Source organism: Aquarana catesbeiana, linkage group LG09, assembly GCF_042186555.1.
Source record: "Aquarana catesbeiana isolate 2022-GZ linkage group LG09, ASM4218655v1, whole genome shotgun sequence".
In the NCBI taxonomy this organism is placed as follows: Eukaryota; Metazoa; Chordata; class Amphibia; order Anura; family Ranidae; genus Aquarana; species Aquarana catesbeiana.
Genome location: NC_133332.1, coordinates 19093079 through 19112408, shown reverse-complemented (window position 1 = coordinate 19112408; position 19330 = coordinate 19093079). Strand labels below are relative to the sequence as shown.

At 45.3% G+C, this 19330-nt stretch overlaps 1 protein-coding gene across 4 annotated transcripts in view; it reads right to left on the bottom strand.

The window, feature by feature from the left end:
• DIAPH2 (diaphanous related formin 2) overlaps positions 1 to 19330 on the bottom strand; it is a 1573862-nt gene that overhangs the window by 334082 nt on the left and 1220450 nt on the right. For all 4 annotated transcript variants that reach the window (XM_073598133.1, XM_073598134.1, XM_073598135.1 and 1 more), the window contains one exon: positions 2941 to 3105. In XM_073598133.1, coding sequence (XP_073454234.1) covers positions 2941 to 3105 — 165 coding nt within the window. The remainder of the gene's footprint in view (positions 1 to 2940; positions 3106 to 19330) is intronic.

Below are 19330 nucleotides of genomic sequence, written 5' to 3'. Positions count from 1 at the left end.
GGGACAAACAAAATACAGACTTCCTGCATTCCTGTCTCTAACAGAGACTCTGCCAGGGAGTAAAGAATGCATGATGCCTGTATGTTCTTTCCATCCCTTACTTTCCTCCCACACCCCCCTCCTTCTTGCCTCCCACTCCTACTTTTTTTATCCCTACCCTTACATGCCTCACATTTGGGTACTTCCTGCGTTCTTTAATGTATACAGGAAATACCCATGCAAGTGCATTTCTTGTATCTGTGGTGTATGATACTATAGTTGAGGTTCCTATTCTTACCCCTTAAGCAAACTCTATATGTGGGCCTCTCAAATTCTCAAAATTTCAATAAAAACCTTTTGAACATTAAAAAAGTTGAGAGAGAGTTATGAGTGGCATTAGATCCAGTGTGTGCTCACAGACAAAAGCCTCGCCCTCTGACACCAGTGCAGGGTTGCAAAAAAATCACCACGTTCTAACAATAACTTTTTTTTTCTTTACAGAGGAGTGTTTGTGAAATCCCTGTGACCACAAAAAGTGAACCATGAAATCACAGCACACAAAGAGCACAAGGGTGCAGATTAGGACCAACCTCCAAAGAGTAAGGGCCTCCATCCTTGAATCCCCTGGGGCACAAGGTACCTGACAGGGGCAAGGTATTCTTGGTCCACCTAGGCCAAAGGCACGGTGGACCCTGCTCCTTTGGGACATTCCAAAGCTGGTCCTCCTGGTACATGGTGAGGACTATCCTGAAGAGAGACCCACATTTGGATAGAGGGAAAAAACAAGAGAACGCAGATCCTCTCCCCAATATCATTGCAGGCTCGGAGAAAGGGTCTTCATTCCTAAACCCCCCATGGTGCAAGGCTCCTGACAGGGGCAAGGTACTCTTGGTCCACATGCCAAAGCTGGTCCTTCAATTACATGGTGAGGGCTATCCTGAAGATTGACCCCCAGTTGGAGAAAGGAAAAAGACCCAAAGGCCACAGATCCTCTGCCTGATATCATGGCAGGCCCTAATAAACCTGCATGCTCTGTCTCTGTTAGTTACATTTCAAAAGTGCAGTGTGATAAATACATTTATAAATAAAAAAATGCCATATGCTGTACACAGCGGACCTTCTGGCAGGCACAAAGATTGTTAGCCAAAAGGAACACCCAAGAAGTGCATAGAAGAATAGCAAATGTGACGTAACCTAGCGCCGGTGAAATTTAACGGGGTCCCAAACCCATTGTGTTTTTCCGGCACCCCTGGGACGCCGCCTCCTTGTTCCAACAAGAATTTTTGAGCCTTCCCGACTCGGGTACTGCTTAACATTGACTTTAGAAGTCTGAAAAGTTTTTCTATGGTGCTCAATTCCCCTCATTTTCATAGCAGGGGGCTCCGGAATGCTTGGCCGATTGGCTGCCGAGATGCAGCTGAAGTTTCTATATCTATTTCAGGAACAAAAGGCCTAATTTTAAGTCATCAGACAACCTGCTGGTGCCTCATATGATAGCAAAACATGAAATCAATGAGATCAATATAGAGACAGACAAAAGAAATGTTTCAAATGCAAACAAAATGCTTGAATAAATATTTGAACATAGAAAAGACCGGAATAGAGGCATGAAGTAGATGAGGCTTTTAAGCAGAGAGTGTCATCGAACATTGAACAGATGGAGGGCAGGAAGCAAGACTCGTAAATAATACTTGGAAAAGTAAAACACTCCATTCTAATGATACAAAATATATAAATAAATATTATTAAAAGTAAACTATATATATATATATATATATATATATATATATATATATATATATATATATATATATATATTTTTTTTTTTTTTTTTCCTGCCAGCTATTATTTTGCCAAACCAACAACTTTGAACGTATCTCCTTTGCAACTATAGTTGCATTTCCAGTTGTTTGTTATGAGACTTTCTAGAACTCTTCTCTTCTTTCCATCAATATGATCATGTGGTAGGCTCAGTGCTTTCCCAAAGGTCTTTAAAATGTAACCTTGATATGGATACATAGAGCACAACCTGCCTGTTCAGATATTCCCAAACTCTCTTCCGAACCCAACATGGCAGCACTAGGTGCTTGAGTAGCCAATCACTAAGCACCAGTACTGTCACATGAGAGGAAGGGGAGTGAGCCCCCTGCTGGAAGTATTATATATTTCCCTTCACTCCTTATGCCTTAAGGGAACTGGACTCAAAATAACCGAGCCGGTTCAGGGTTCAAGCAAGGAGTGGTGAAAATTCAGGCAATTAACAACCCAAGGTTGTCAGATTTTTAGTTGCTTAGGGATACGATCCATTATTGTAGCCTCTATTTTGCAGTGGATCATGGCTTGCATCACCCGTTGTTGGGTTTCGAGAGTGGAAAGGTTGGTTTTCTTCCAGGCTTTCACAATGCTTTAGCAGATGTGGTAACATAAAGAAGAAATAGTGTTACTTTTTATGTTTCATGTTGCATTCCAGCCCTGATGAAGGGGCTGAGTATAGCCCCCCCCCCTCGAAATGCGTTGGCTTTTGTACATAACTCAACTTTGGAATAAACTTACATTTGGACTTAAACATTACGGTGTGGCAGTTCAGTTCTAGACTTGCTCACTTTCATCACAACCCAAGCTGATCATGGAAATCCTTTGCTGTTCAGAAGCTGCCAGACAGATATTTGGATTCTGCCTACTCATACCACCATCATGGATGATAACAACAATGCAATATCAACATATAATAAAACTTCAGGGTTCCAGCGCCTTTAACCCACTTTCTATAGACATGAGATGTCCATCATCCAATCCACCTTTAGATCTGTGGACCCCAACCTAGAATTTGGTATTATAATTAGTCCCACAAAGATACAAAAGGAAGGTTGATAAGATGTGTCAAGATTCATGTACACACAAACTACACATAAAAACATACATAAGTCTTTCTCTGAAACAGAAACTTATAAAGGAGCTTACCAAAAACAGCGCTCGGAAATTGGCGAGGTCCCCAAAGAACTCCTCGACGCTCACCGCTCTGGGATCGAAGGTGAAGTATTCTCCCAAGTTGTCGTACAGCTTGTTCATATTGTTGTGCATGGTGATCAACTTCTCGCACTGCTCCCTGGCGGTCTTTGCAAAGATGTATTAAGTTGTCAAGGAAAAACTTTTTTAAGAAATCTTTACCACACATAAACACCGTGTTTACTTAAAGACTAACTCACTTCCTGACCATGTGACACATACAAGACCATACAACAAATGGAGGAATGGTTGTCAACGGGACAGCAAGGCACAGACGACAATAAAGATTGTCAAAGTTCTAACCCAAAAAATATGTTTTTGTTTATGTTTTGGTTGGAGAGATCTTCCCTCGTTTTCTATCCTGGCAGGAAGTGAAGGTTAATCTCTGCAATAAAAACCCACAGAAACAGGTTCCTTTTCCTCCTTCTTCAGCAACTCCCTGTTTTCCTGTATATCCAGGAACGATAGGTTTCTCCGTTTCCCTTCTTCAGAAGCTCAGAAAGGCCACACTTTATGAGACAGAGGGAGCTCGACAAGTGATCTGCAGCCAGGTGAGAGGCTCTCCACTGTCAGAACTGGCTTGTGGGCAGCTTGGCCAGAGCCCAATAGCATGCAGTTTACCCAGAAGACCCAGCTTCTATGTGGAGCACCTCCCCCATTGCTGCTAGGTCCCCCTGTGTCTTTGCGCCCTGGACACCTCCATATGTTCGCCTGTGTTACCACAGCAACCTTAGACTTCCCTGAGAGGGATGTTGTTTATGAGGATAAGTGCAAGAAATGGAAATTTCTCCTTATCCTGACAGTAGTGGGTGATCCTTAAAGCCACACACAGGGTTGCTGCTAAACAAGCTGCTGATTAGGCCTGTGCTTTATTTATTTCAGGTACTTACTGTATATAGCGCCATCAATTTACGCAGCGGTTTACATATACATTGTACATTCACATCAGTCCCTACCCTCAAGGAGCTTACAATCTAAGGTCCCTAACTCACATTCATACATACTAGGGACAATTTAGACAGGATCCAATTAACTTGGTTACCAGTCAAGCCCCGATGAAGGGGGAACGTATACCCCTGAAATGCATTGGCTATTTCTTGATCTGTACCCCTGACCTTTAATGGAATAAAGTTGGATCTGGACCTCTTAGCAGTGGCATGGTGCTTAAACCTCAACCCTTCTTACACCACTTGGAGATAAAGCCTTTCTCCCTGCCAACACCTCCTTACCACCCATCCCCCCTCTAAGAAATTACTACATAAAAAACATAGAGCTATCTAAAAGCCCTTTTTACTTACCTGTGACCATGGTCATGTGACAATCCAGCCCTGAGTCTTCTCTTTTTACGTTTACCTCCTGGTTTGGATCCTTCTTCAGCTGCCCACGTCAGTGCCTGCCTGAGATTGACACCTCCTGTTGGATAGGCTGCAGAAGGGTCTTCCTAAGATTTAGAAGAGGACTTCATCTCAGGGGGGCATTGCAGTGCTGGATCATTGGTCCCCCTATCTGGAAACAGCGGCAGTGTGGGATCTAGATGGGGGGCTTAGGTGAGTATATCTTGCTTCACAAGGTAAGTTGGGAAGAAAGACTATTAGTTTGGGTTGAAGGGGGGTGGGGGGGCTAGGAAAAAGAAAAGAGCCCAAAAAAGAATTTAATGATGTGCGAATGTTGCAATGTACAGAAGTACCGTGAGGCCAGTGTATGGAGTTGGGCATTCTACCCAGGGGACTGGCAGCATGTAGGGGCATGCAAAAAGTACTGCAAGGGAAGCAGTTACGGAATGAAGGTGAGTATTTCAGCCACAGCTGCTATTTGGAGTTGGGTTTTAATATACTGCTAACTCCTGTTGATGTTCATTTTAAATTTCTGTCTATTGAGGAATGTAAAAAAAAACTGAACCTGTATAAGATAATGATTCACAAGATAAAGTAATGCAAGGGAGATAAATGATTCAGTAGTTAAATAACTATTTTATATGAAAAAAAAAACATCAGTGGCATTCTTTTGCTGAATTTATGTCTCCGAATTGAACAGATGAGAAACTTATCATGAGACAAAATAACAAACACAGCTAAAATAACGCCTACAGATTAGTGAATAGACCTGGGTCTCTATTGTCCCCTGTGGAATCCTGACAAATAGTGCGACACCAACTTATTTTAATTCATTACAATCTATATTTCATGGTAACACTTCCCTGTTATGCTTCTTATTAATATTGAAAAGTGAGTTGGCATGGTGAGCATATTTCTACAATTTAAACATGTTTTTGCACATGGCATGCAAATTCTGGATTCATCTGAAACACCATCTGCCATTGCATTAAGGCAACCCCCCCCCCCCACCCCCTTCCTTTCTCCTGGAGTCTTATATATGGAAAACAAAGATCTTCTTATGAATTTGCATGAATAAAAGTTTTTACAAAGTTGCTTTCTTTAACCTGAATGGCTACGATTGCAGGTGTGCTGTATTGAAAATATATAGTGGAATAAAGTGTATGGTGATGCCCACCCTAAAAAAAAAATACAAATGAATAAAAAACACATGAAGGCCTGTTCCATTATTTGGAAGTATATTTCCCACTGTAAACCCAAGGGGAACCCCCAAGCCCAAATCCTGCCACCGTCTCCCAAATATTTTTAAGTTATCTAAGGCCAAAACATTTCTTTGTCGAGCCTACATACCACTCATCCCCCTTTCTCTGACCCTTAGCCTTTCATATACGCAAGAATCTCTACAAGTTTATAAGCCATTAATACCGTATATACTCGAGTATAAGCCGACCCAAATATAAGCCGAGGCACCTAATTTTACCACAAAAAACTGGAAGAACTTATTGACTCGAGTATAAGCCTAGGGTGAGAAATGCGCAGCTACTGTAAGTGGAAAAGAGGGTCAACAATGCCCATTTGCATGCCTCTCTGTGCCCATTTGAAGCCATAGGTCCCCCGAACTTCAAACTCTGTAGTTAAGGGTTCCTAGATGCCCCCTAGTTGCATCCAAAATTTGGGGTCTCTAGACCCAAAGGGTCCCGAAATGACATTGCTACAGATGGACACAGTTGACCAATTTGGGGCCCAGTATCTCAGGCCCACTTGGTACTAGGAACCCCAAATTTGGTATGCAAACCCAGTGGAAATAGCGCTACAACATATCCAAAGCTGTGCTTCTTAGAAACAAGTGGCCCCTAGATACAGGGCCCCTAAGTTGGTTCGAAAAATGTCAAGCACTTTTCTGCAGCAGAGAATGACATTTTCTGAACCAATTTTGGGGCCCCATATCTCGGGGCCACTTGGTACTAGGAACCCCAAATTTGGTGTGCAAACCCAGTGGAAATAGCGCTACAACATATCCAAAGCTGTGTTTCTTAGAACCAAGTGGCCCCAAGATACAGGCCCCCAAATTCAGTTTGGAAAATGGCAAGCACTTTTCTGCAGCAGAGAATGACATTTTCCGAAACGAATTTGGGGCCCCGTATCTTGGGGCCACTTGGGGCTAGGAACCCCTTTGGATATGTTGTGGTGCTAGTTCCACTGGGTTGGCACACCAAATTTGGGGTTCCTAGCACCAAGTGGCCCCGAGATACGGGGCCCCAAATTCGGTTTGGAAAATGTCATTTTCTGCAGCAGGAAAGTGCTTGACTCGAGTATAAGCCGAGGGGGGCATTTTCAGCACAAAAAAATTTGCTGGAAAACTCGACTTATACTCGAGTATATACGGTTATTGCGTTTGGGAAATGCTGATTTGTAATTTCAAAGTTATAATCTCTCATGTTGCAGTCTTGATTCTGACCTTAGGCTTCAACGATATGTACTAGTAAATATGCCACCCAATTGTATTGTACTGTTCAGTGTTATCAGTTACGTCAGAAAGGGACGACAGCCCATTACTCATTTGTTACAAGAATTTCTGTTCATGAGATATTTGTAATGTTTACTTTGTATGAACTACCAAACCAAATAAAATCTGTTTTTGGAAAAAAAAATTGAAAAAAAAAACAACACGTTTCAGGGGGCTTAAAAAAAAAAAAAGAACAAAAAAAAAAAAAAACCCTTATCATGGAAAGATCGGGATGGCACATGTTACAAGCCTTGTACAATAAAAACCTAATGGACTCGCACTAGTCTTGTGGTGCTCTCACCCATTCTCTATTTTACAGATGCTGGTTAGGACAGGGTTTCTAATTCCTTTTCTACTCTACCAAAAAAAAAAGTTTTGGCTTTGCCTACACTTTAATTTAACAAAAACGTACCAAAGCAAAATGAACATTCCCCAAAACACAGCTAAGACAGAATGACACTAATATATTGCACAACTTCCATTGCCCATAGCCAAGCTCAACCGTGACCAATCTGTTATTTCCTTGCATACCTAGAAAGATGATCCAAATAAAAAAATAATTATACAAATCTTGGAAACCCTTACGCGTTGCAATGCCTCGTAGGCTTGTTGTACAGTCCCTGAAAAGGTTCGAAGACTCGACAGCCTACGAAATTAATGTTGCAGAAAGAACAATTAATCATACAGAGGCCTAACGAAATTGACGTCTGAAAATCCGCTGAAAACGCTTCACCTCCAAAGAGCGGATGAAAAAAAAAAAGAATTAAAAAAAAAAAAGTTTTGGCTTGTAAATGCTGACGGTTACGAGAACCCGTCTTAGAGGTCCCTTGTCCATTAACTTTATCTATCCAGCACATGAAAAAACATTAGACGGAAAAATGTTGTATTAATCAGCTTAGCTTCAAAAGCCTTCTTCCTCCTTACAACACTAATCTGTATAATATTCCCGATCCTGAGAGCTTGATAAATCAGACTTTTGGGCCTAAAATGATCTTGTCATTATCTGCTTAGTTCATGTTTTATGAACCTCTTTTATGTACTTTAAATATACTTTTCCATCCACAAAAGGCAGAGGGTGCACCAGGAAGACGGATGCTAAGCCATAGAAGAAACAGAAAAACCACAAATCCCTTTCTGCTGATATTATAAAGAGTAAGTCACCCTTTCTGGTTGTTTATGAGGTTTATTAAAGCTGAACTTCAGGCAAACAGCTAAATACACAGATAAAATGAAGATAAGCTAAGGGAAAAATAATAATAGCGGGCCGCTGACTCAAACAGCTGCGGCCATGGAATTCCCTACCGGGCAGACATACATAACAAAAGGATGGGGGATGTCAGTAACATCAGTAACCATGGACATTGGACAATGGAACATGAACAAATCAGTGGACAATGTCATTCACCAAATATGGCCATGTGGCTATGTTAGCCCAATGATGTTACCAGCCCTACCATCCATTTTTTACGTGTAGCTGCATGGCAGGGATGCCAGTGACATAATTGACCTAGTATGGCCACCAGGCCATTATTGGACAACGTCATTGACCAAATATGGCCATGTGGCCATGTTAGGTCAATGATGTCACCAGCACTACCATTCCTTCGTTACGTGCGGCTGCATGGCAGGATGCCGTGAGATCATTGACCTAATATGGTCACCAGGCCATATTTGGACAATGTCATTGACCAAATATGGCCATGTGACCATGTTAGATTAATATCATCACCAGCATTACCGTTCTTTTGTTATGTGGGGATGCCGGTGACATAAGTGAACTAATATGTCCACATGGCCATATTTGGAAAATATCAATGACCAAATATGGCCATGTGACCATGTTAGAACAATTATGTCCCCAGCATTACCATCCCTTGCTTATGTGCGGCTGCAGGAATGCTGGTGACATCACTAACCTAATATGGCCATATTTGGACAATGTCATTGGCCATGTTAGGTCGATAATGTCACCAGCATTACCGTCCCATTGTTATGTGCGGCCATGGGGTCGGGATGCTGGTGACATCATTGACCTAACATGGCTATATTTGGAAAATAAAATTGACCAAATATGGCCATGTGATCGTGTTAGGGCAATTATGTCACCAGCATTACCGTCCCATTGTTATGTGTGGCTGCGGGGATGCTGGTGACATCATTTACAGAATATGGCCACATGGACATATTTGGACAATGGCGTTGGCCAAATATGGCCATGGTAGGTCGATGATGTCACCAGCGTTACCATCCCTTTGTTATATGTGGACATGGGATGGGCATGCTGGTGACATCATTGACCTAATATGGTCACATGGCCATGTTAGGTCAATGATGTCACCAGCATTGCCATCCTTTGGTTAGGTGCAGCTGTGGGGCAAGGAACTCCATGCCTGCAGCTCATTTGGCCTGCAACCTGCTATCATAGGACACTTGGATCCTGTGGATTCCAGCCGAACACATCACAAGTCTTGAGATTCAACTCAACACAACAATTCTAAAAGCGCCCCCAAAAAATTGTACCCTCTAAATAAAAGAAAAAAAAAGAGAGCAGTTGTTTAGATTTATTAGCTTACACCAGAAGTTCAGCTTTAACTCCTTAAAAAGAAAGTAGCATCACCTTCTTGACTTTGTAGTCTGCAAAAATCAGGGCCTTTTTTCAGCGGGAACGCGGGGGAACACAGTTCCAGCACCTCTAGCACTGAATGTATGTAATAGCATGGGGTGTGGGGTGTACTGGAGGGTCTATTGATGTTGGCTGCTGGGGAATCTATTGTCACTGGCGGGGATCTGATTTTGTGTGAGGGTCTATTGTTGCTGATGGGGAATCTATTGTTGCTGGGGGGGGGTCTTATGTTGCTGGAAGGGATCTACTGTTGAGGGAGAGGTCTATTTTTACTGGCTGCTGGAGGATCTATTGATGCTGGCTGCTGGGAGATCTGTTGTTGCTGCTGGGGGGGGGGCTATAGTTGCTTGGGTGGATATTTTGTTACTTGTTACTTTGTTGTGGGTCGTTCACTGTTGCTGCAGGGAATCTATTGTTCTTGGGGTGGAGTCCATTGTTGCTGGGGGAGTTTATTGTTGTGTGGGGATCTATTGCTGGGATTTTATTCCTGGCTGCAGGGGATCTATTTTACTGCTTTTCTTTTTATCATTAACATGTTCCATACAAAGGATTTAGCACCACAAAATGATACTTGGTTCTGTATTCTCTAAAAGGGGCAGTACTTGTAGGTGGGTAGGGGGTAGGGGGTGGAATCAAGGGAAGGTGGTCAGAGGTGGGTAGGGGCAGAGACAAGGGGTGACTCAGACTCAGACGGGGGGAGTTCCTGCACCTATTCTCAGAGAAAAAAAGCCCTGGCAACAATATATATATCACAATGTGGCCAGATAGGATTATAAATCCTTTGACAAGATATGAGCAGTGATAAGGCCAGTGAAGACGGCTCTGTTTATTTCTGTCCTGGGCCCTTCCTTTCTCACCGATTGGCGGTTGGCCATACAGTATCTCAAAAGTGAGTACACCCCTCACATTTTTTGTACATATTTTATTCTTTTCATGTGACAACACTGAAGAAATGACACTTTGCTACAATGTAAAGTAGTGAGTGTACAGCTTGTATAACAGTGTAAATTTGCTGCCCCCCTTAAAATAACTCAACAACACAATGGTGTGAATGGGGAGCAGGTGTGTTAAATTTGGTGTTATCGCTCTCACTCTCTCATACTGGTCACTGGAAGTTCAACATGGCACCTCATGGTAAAGAACTTCCTGAGGATCTGAAAAAAAGGATTGTTGCTCTACATAAGGATGTCCTAGGCTATAAGAAGATTGCCAAGACCCTGAAACTGAGCTGCAGCACACTGGCCAAGACCATACAGCCGTTTAACAGGACAGGTTTAACTCAGAACAGGCCTTGCCATGGTCGACCAAAGAAGTTGAGTGCCCGTGCTCAGCATCATATCCAGAGGTTGTCTTTGGGAAATAGATGTATGAGTGCTGCCAGCATTGCTGCAGAAGTTGAAGGGGTGGGGGGTCAGCCTGTCAGTGCTCAGATCATACGCCGTACACTGCATCAAATTGGTCTGCATTGCTGTTGTCCCAGAAGGAAGTCTCTTCTAAGGATGATGCACAAGAAAGCCTGCAAACAGTTTGCTGAAGACAAGCAGACTAAGGACATGGATTACTGGAACCATGTCCTGTGGTCTGATGAGACCAAGATAAACTTATTTGGTTCAGATGTCAAGTGTGTGCGGCAGCAACCAGGTGAGTACAAAGACAAGTGTGTCTTGCCTACAGTCATGCATGGTGGTGGGATTGTCATGGTCTGGGGCTGCATGAGTGCTGCCTGCACTGGGGAGCTACAGTTCATTGAGGGAACCATGAATGCCAACATGTACTGTGATATACTGAAGCAGAGCATGGTCCCCTCCCTTCGGAGACTGGGCCGCAAAGCAGTTTTCCAACATGATAACGACCCCAAACACACCCCCAAGATGACCACTGCCTTGCTAAATAAGCTGAGGGTAAAGGTGATAGACTGGCCAGTCATGTCTCCAGACCTAAACCCTACATCTGTGGGGCATCTTCAAATGGAAGGTGGAGGAGCGCAAGGTCTCCAACATCCACCAGCTCCGTGAAGTCGTCATGGAGGAGTGGAAGAGGACTCCAGTGGCAACCTGTGAAGCTCTGGTGAACTCCATGCCCAAGAGGGTTAAGGCAGTGCTGGAAAATAATGGTGGCCACACAAAATATTGACACTTTGGGCCCAATTTGGACATTTTCTCTTAGGGGTGTATTCACTTTTGTTGCCAGCGGTTTAGACATTAATGGATGTGTGTTGAGTTATTTTGAGGGGACAGCAAATTTACACTGTTATACAAGCTGTACACTCACTACTTTACATTGTAGCAAAGTGTCATTTCTTCAGTGTTGTCACATGAAAAGATAGAAGAAAATATTTACAAAAATGTGAGAAATGTACTAACTTTTGTGAGATACTGTATATACATTTTCCACTACAATGAAACTTTCCACAAGCCTCCTCTCCTTACAACGTCAGCCCAGCAGGGGGTTTTCTAGGAATTAAAAACACACCATTATTTCCTCCCCCTTTTTAATGTGTTCTTTTAAGATAAAAGCCGGTCACACTGTAGCGAGAACAGCGGCAGACGGCAGGTGTCCCTTACCTGGTACAAGTGATTTACATAGTACCCCTATTATTATAAATAACCTTTCCAATGTCTCTCGGCAACATTACCATAAATTTACTTATTTGTTGCTGCACCCTTCTTCTGACAGAATGTAAATACGAGAGGGTAAAAAAGGAGGGCGCCGTACCCTTGCTGCAATGTCAAAATACTGTAAATGTTCTACTTACAAAGTTTTAATGATAATTATGATTAAGTGCTCTTAATGTAAAACACGTCAACGTTTTCTCCCATCTTTAAGTGGCTGTGATGTTTTTATCTATGGTTTACTTTAATACATCATTTTTGGAACTTCCAGGCGCTTACTTAAAGAGGAGCTCTAGTCTCCCCCTCAAAAAATTAAAAGTCAGCAGCTACAAGTATTGTAGCTGCTGACTTTTAATATAAGGACACTTACCTATCCAGGGATCCAGCAATGTTGGTAACAGAGCCGATTCTTCAATCGACTTCGGGTGCAGGCGCCGGGCATCTTAGATATTGGAAACCAGCAGTGAAGCCCCCTGGCTTTCACAGCCCCACAGCCTGTTTCACACTGTGCCTTCTGAATGGTCCTGCAGTAGTCTGGGACCTGTGTGTCTCCCGGAAGGCCTGGGGGGGTGGAGGAGGGGCCGGACATCGTTGTAGATCGTCACAGCAATCTGCCCAGGAAGTGAGATCGGTACCAGCTCCCCCCCCCCCCCCAAATGTGCCAAATGTGGCAGTGGAGGGTGCAAACAGGAGGAGCTTCCCCTTTGGGCTGAGCTCCGCTTTAACACCTTGTCGCTGGCCGCACGCAAATATGCGGCCTCTCGGCGGCTGGGCTTTGGTGCAGAGCAGTGGAGGCCACTCCGTTAGGGGTGCAGCCACCCTAATCCATGTGCCCGGCCCCTAATCTACATGCAGGGTGCCAGATGTATGGACTTCAATAGAGTTTTTTTTTTTGAAGCACAGGATTCGAGCTTGAGGCTCTAATTGGCATCAAAAAAGGGTGGGCTCGGGGCGCAGAGCACTGCACCTTGAGCCCACCTAGTTGTGTGACAATAGCAAATTAATATTCGCTAATGTCTTCCTGCTTCTCCTCCCGACCAATCAGGAAGCGGTTCCAGAGACCCGATTAGCCAGGGTGTCTTAGGACTTCTGGCCAATCTCAGGACCCACTTTCTGTCCAGATGGGAGGAGAAGCAACGACCTCGGCTCTTCCCTTGGCAAGCTGGAGTGAGGAGCTGCGTTGGCCTCCTAAGATAAAACCACTGATCACAGCCAGCCATCTACCATGCGGGGGGGGGGGTTTGTCCACTGATCGCCGCTGTCTGTCTCCCATGGGGGGGGGGGGGGGGGGAGTGGCATTAGTGCGAGTGAGGGGGGGCAGGTTTGTTTGCCGCCCCCCTCAAAATATTGAGCACTAGCCACCACTGGTGCCAAGCGCCCGCATATTTGCATGAATTGGTGTAAATACAGCTGTGCCGAGAGCGTGTGTCCTGCGTTCTCCCGGCACAGTTACTGGCAGCTAACGGAAAGTTCCCGATCGCTACTTGTGATTGGGAGCTTTCCGCTCATGTGACCAATGAGACAGCCACTAAAACCCCACCTAAACCTCTTAAAGTCCTAAACCTCTTAAAGGGCTGGGAGGCTCCAGCGCCAAGAGGTTAAGTCTCTAGGAGCAGCAAGTAGGAAGGTGCAGTGTGATACGACAGCAGAAAACATACAGAGTCCGGGTGTTATAATAGGAATACATTGTAAGAGAAGTCCAGAAAAACAAACAGGCCTAGCAGAAAGGCAACTCAATCAGGAGCATTCACAAGTTGTAACAGCAAAGCGACAGTAGAGTGATGGACCAGAGGCGCTGAGAGCATCTATCTTGGGGGCTGACTGGCGTGTCCCTGCACTTTTCCTACTCCTCCAGAACCTTTCCCTGATGTTAAGCTCTGTCCCTGACAGACAGGTGACCTGTCCCTACTCTAGCCACTCGTAAAATGTGCATCAAACCTGGGAGCCAGGGTCTTAAATAGACTCTGCCTGACCCAAGATGGCCACCACAGTCACATAGGGTGCCAACATCCAATCAGATAGCAACCTCCCTGTGATTGAGAAAACCATAGAGCAGGGGTGTCAAACTCTATTTCATTGGGGGCCACATCAGCATTATGGTTGCCCTCAAAGGGCTGGTTGTAGCTGTAAGCCTAGATGTACAGAGCACCCTACCCCCCCTTACATCAGACATCAAGAGCCCCCCCTAGCAGTGGCGGACCATCCATTAAGGGTGCCCGGGCTCCACCCGCTCTCTCTCCACACCACCCCCTATAGGACGAAATTATAGATTCATGAATCTATCCATGGCCGCCGCTGCCACCCCCTATTTAGGCGCCCGGCCCCTTTCAGGACACCTGGCGCCTGAATTACAGCAACGGTGGTGTTTTTTTTTAAGCACCTGATTAGAGCCTAATAGGCTTTAAAATATGTGGGCTTGTGGCGCAGAGCATTGCGCCATGAGCCCACCCAGGTGTTACAACAGCGAATGCAAATTCACTATTGTAACACTGATCCTCAATCCGGCCAATCATAAGCAAGTCTGAGACCTATTTTCTGATTGGCCGAAAAGAGAAGACTCCTGATTGGCCGCCGAGAAGTAGGGAAGAAACGGAAGCCACGGAAGCCAGAGCCGTCGCCCGTGGAAAGAATGGGAAGGGAGAGACCCGCCACCGCCGCTAGGAGCCTGGGAGAAGCGCTGCATGGGGTAAGTGCACCAGACCCGCCCACCGGCAAACACCAACTGACGGGGAAGGGGGGTTGTGGTACTGTTTGCCGCCCTCCCCCCAAAGAAAATTACCACTGGCCGCCACTGCCCCCCCGCATCAGAAGGCAAATGTCAGGACCCCCCCTTACATTGGAAATGCACCACCCTTACCTTGTACTGCTGCTGGGAAGAAGCTAGGGGCGGAGCTGGGAAGAAGAAAGTGCAGGGTCTGGAAAAGGACCAGAGAAGGTCAGCTGCATGCTGAGACCAGGGGAAGCAGAGACAATGAGATGCTGCGGCTGTACAGAGAGGTGCAGGATCTGTAGGAGGAGTTCCGTCCTCTTCTCAGCTATTGACTGCTGAGACGGGAGAGCCAAGATGAGCCTCTCCACGGCTGCCTAAGAGGGGTAACGCAGCTACAGGAGAGATGTGAGGGCCACATGAAATTGTCTGGAGGGCCGGATTTGGCCCGCGGGCCTTGTGTTTGACACGTGCCATAGAGGAACTAGGTTCCTCACCACTTCCTCCTCCACCTGCATTGCTGCTGCAGATGAGCGTCACCTGCAGTAGAGAAAATGGGCTGCACCTGCATACATGTGAACTGGACCAGCACCTTCAGTTTGGAGCGGGGGGCTGGAGGAGACACATCGTTCCCAACTGTCCCTGATTTGGAGGGACTGTCCCTGATTTGGAGCAATGTCCCTCTGTCCCTCATTTGTCCCTCATTTTGGTCTGATCTATATAGATGTATATAAAATGCACTTTTTATCTATCAAAAAGTGTTTTCCAGCGCTAAACCTTTCATCTGATTACTAAATTGCTGCATTTGTAAATTCCAAAAGCCAATATAAAGGAATAGTAGTGGTAAAAAAAAAAGCACTTGTGGGTTTAACCAATCTTGTTTTTTTGTACAATTCTCCTTTAAGGGGGCGTGGCAAGGGGTGTGTCCTATGCCTGCACACTTTTGCTGATAGGTGTCCCTCATTCCCATCTCAAAAAATTGGGAGGTATGGAGACAGACCGACCTGGAGTGGTGTATTATTTTACTATTGACTTGTATTAGAAGCCGCGGCAAATCAGAGAGAGCTTGTGTGAGCGGCATCATAACACGCTTCAGAAAAGCGCCGCACAATATTGGGCGTGATATCACACATTACCGCCACGAATAGATCTGAAGGTGGCCTCCAACCTTTTATTGGCTGACAAACAGGAAAAAAAAACACTTGACATGGATTTTGTTTTACCTTCACAAATCCCTCCAGTTTGCAAATCTCAGCCAACTATGTACAAAACGCCACTAATTATAACGAGGCTGTTTTTTTTTTACCACCGACGAATGCGGCTGATTTATTTTTATTTATTTATTTTTTCTCCTCTTTTAAATCTGCAACCTGGATTCTGTGATAAATGCCCTGAAGTCCTTGAGACTGAGAACATCTGTTACGCTCTTTAGAGGTTATGACTGCTAACACGGGATGCTAATCGTATCAGCGCCTTCACTCCGTCAATTAAGGATGTATGGCGCTAACAGCTACAGGAAGAGATTGAACACTTTACTGACAGACGTTACAGTAAAAGAAAAAAAAAAATGCCCTAATTTGATAGCAACATCTATTCTGCAAACCTCATTTCGCTAATTAAACAAGTTGATGCTTAAGTAACTACAATCAAATACAGTATTTATTTATTTATATATATATTTGGCGCTGTACACAGAACTTCATCAGTTCCCGCCCCCCGGAAAAGATCACGCTCCAATTTTTTTTTGTACAGTCGTAAAGGCATAAAGGGAATCAATGGCGGCCGCTCATAAGGGGCGCAGGGGTGCCGCCCCCCTAATCCATGCGCCCGGCCCCTAATCTCGATTCAGGGCACCGGATGCATGGATTTCAATGGGGTTTATTTTTTTGTAAGCACATGATTAGAGCCCGAGGCTTTAATTGGCTTCAAAAAGGGTGGGCTCGGGGCACAGAGCACTGCGCCCCCGAGCCCACCCACTTTTGTGACGTTAGCGAATTAATATTCGCTAATGTCTTCCTGCTTCTCCTACCGGCCAATCAGGAAGCGGGTCCTGAGACCCTGATTGGCCCGGGAGTCCTAAGACCCGATTGGCCTGGAGTCCTAAGACCAGATTGGCCCGGAGTCCTAAGACCCGATTGGCCTGAAGTCCTAAGACCAGATTGGCCCGGAGTCCTAAGATCCCGATTGGCCCGGGAGTCCTAAGACCCGATTGGCCCGGGAGTCCTAAGACCAGATTGGCCCGGAGTCCTAAGACCCGATTGGCCTGGAGTCCTAAGACCAGATTGGCCCGGAGTCCTAAGATCCCGATTGGCCCGGGAGTCCTAAGACCCGATTGGCCCGGGAGTCCTAAGACCCGATTGGCCCGGGAGTCCTAAGACCCGATTGGCCCAGAGTCCTAAGACCTGATTGGCCCGGAGTCCTAAGACCCGATTGCGCCGGAGTCCTAAGACCCAATTGGCCCGGGAGTCCTAAGACCCGATTGGCCCGGGAGTCCTAAGACCTGATTGGCCCGGAGTCCTAAGACCCGATTGCGCCGGAGTCCTAAGACCCGATTGGCCCGGAGTCCTAAGACCCGATTGGCCCGGAGTCCTAAGACCCGATTGGCCCGGAGTCCTAAGACCCGATTGGCCCGGAGTCCTAAGACCCGATTGGCCCGGGAGTCCTAAGACCCGATTGGCCCGGGAGGAGAAGCGACCGCCGGGACTCGGGAGGAGACCGTGACCTGGATGGGGTAAGTGTGGGGCTTGGCAGGGGGGCGAACCAGCGATCGATCGATAGAGGGGGGTAGTGAGGTAGCCAGGTTTGCGGCCCCCCCAAAAAAAAGCACCAGCCACCACTGGATGGAATAATTCTTGGTTGCAACTAATCGACCAGTAAGTACGTTTTAAGTTTTTTTTTTTTTACGATTGTAATTGTAGCCACTCTGTCGTAATCAGAAGTGACTATTTAACCAACTTTACATTTACTGCTGGCGGGAGCTCAAGGTTAAGCAGCGTACGGGTACATCGCGGCTTACTTTCTGGTTTTCGGGAGTGCTGTGCACGCCCCCTGCTGGTCTCTGCTGTAATTGACCACAGCACAAGTCTGTCAGCAGGTTACAGCCAATGATTTTGGCTGTATACCTGCTGATCGTCTGTGGCCAATCACAGCACAGAGATCTGTGAGTTTGTAAACAGAACACACAGGATGCGGCCGGTTTCATCCTCACAGAGCTCTTTAAGTCAGGGAGAGAAGCCAGCCAGATTCTGCGTTTTTATAATCACCACATATACACTTGCATACACTTGTTAGCCACATTTAAAGGGGTTGTAAGCCCTCTTTTTTTAACTAAAAATAACAAACATGTCTATACTTACATGCTCTGTGCAATCATTTTGCAAAGAGCAGCCGACCCTCTTCTTCTGGGGTCCCCCGCCGGCACTCTAGGCCCCTCTTCTTCATCGGGTGCCCCCAGGGAAAGTTACTTTCCCTGGGGGCACTTGTGCTGGCTCGCTCCCGAGTCCTGCTGCTGCATCCATTGACACAGACAGCGGGACTCGGCCACGCCCCACCCCCTCCTCCCATGTCACTGGATTTAATTGACAGCAGTGGGAGCCAATGGCTCCTGCTGCTATCAATCTGTCCATTTAGGAGAGAGAGAGCAGCTGGAGGCACTGCGCTCGTGCCCATCGCTGGATTGGATCGGGTTCAGGTAAGAGAAAGGGGGTCTGGGGGGAGCTGCAGCACAGAAGGTTTTTTCATCTTAATGCATGGAATACATTAAGGTGAAAAACCTTGAGCCTTTACAACCACTTTAACCTCTTGACTGCCCTGTCACCCAGCCAGTGTCATTAGTACTGTGGCAGTGTACAGTATTATCACTGATCACTGTATTAGTGTCACTAGCGATGTCATTGTCAGTTAGTGTCCCTCCCAGCCAGTGTCAGTTAGTGCCAGATTGTCCACCACACTATTACAGTCACGCTATTAGTCGCTGATCACCCCCATTACTAATATAGTGTCTGCATGGATCAGTATCTAGATCACAATCAGAACTACAGTATACTAGTATCCCCAATAGTATAGTCTCCCCAAAAATGCAGTTTTTTTTTTTTTACCAAAGACATGTAGCAGAATACATTTTGGCCTAAATTTATGAAGAAATTAGATTTTACTGGATATATTTTTTAACAGAAAATATTGTTTTTTTTCTAAATTTTTGGTATTTTGTTGTTCATATAATAAAAAAAAAACAAAAAAAACACAGTGATCATTAAATACAACCAAACAAAAGCTCTATTTGTGTGAAAAAAATTGCCGGTTAAAATAGCACAGTGTTAAATAGCAAAATATGCCCCGGTCATAAAGGGGGTAAAAACTTCCTGAGGTCAGGTTGTTAAATTTAGTTTGCTGGGTAGTAATTTACCCAGGCCAATTTAAGGTTTTCACTTGGTTCTCCTATAAGTTCAGAACTGTTGCTGTTCCCTGCTGCTGCCACTGGGTGTCACTGGTACTTAGGGCAATAGTCATGGGGCAGTATCAATTTTGGGTGAATATTTATGTCCTCTCTAGCAGCCACTAGAA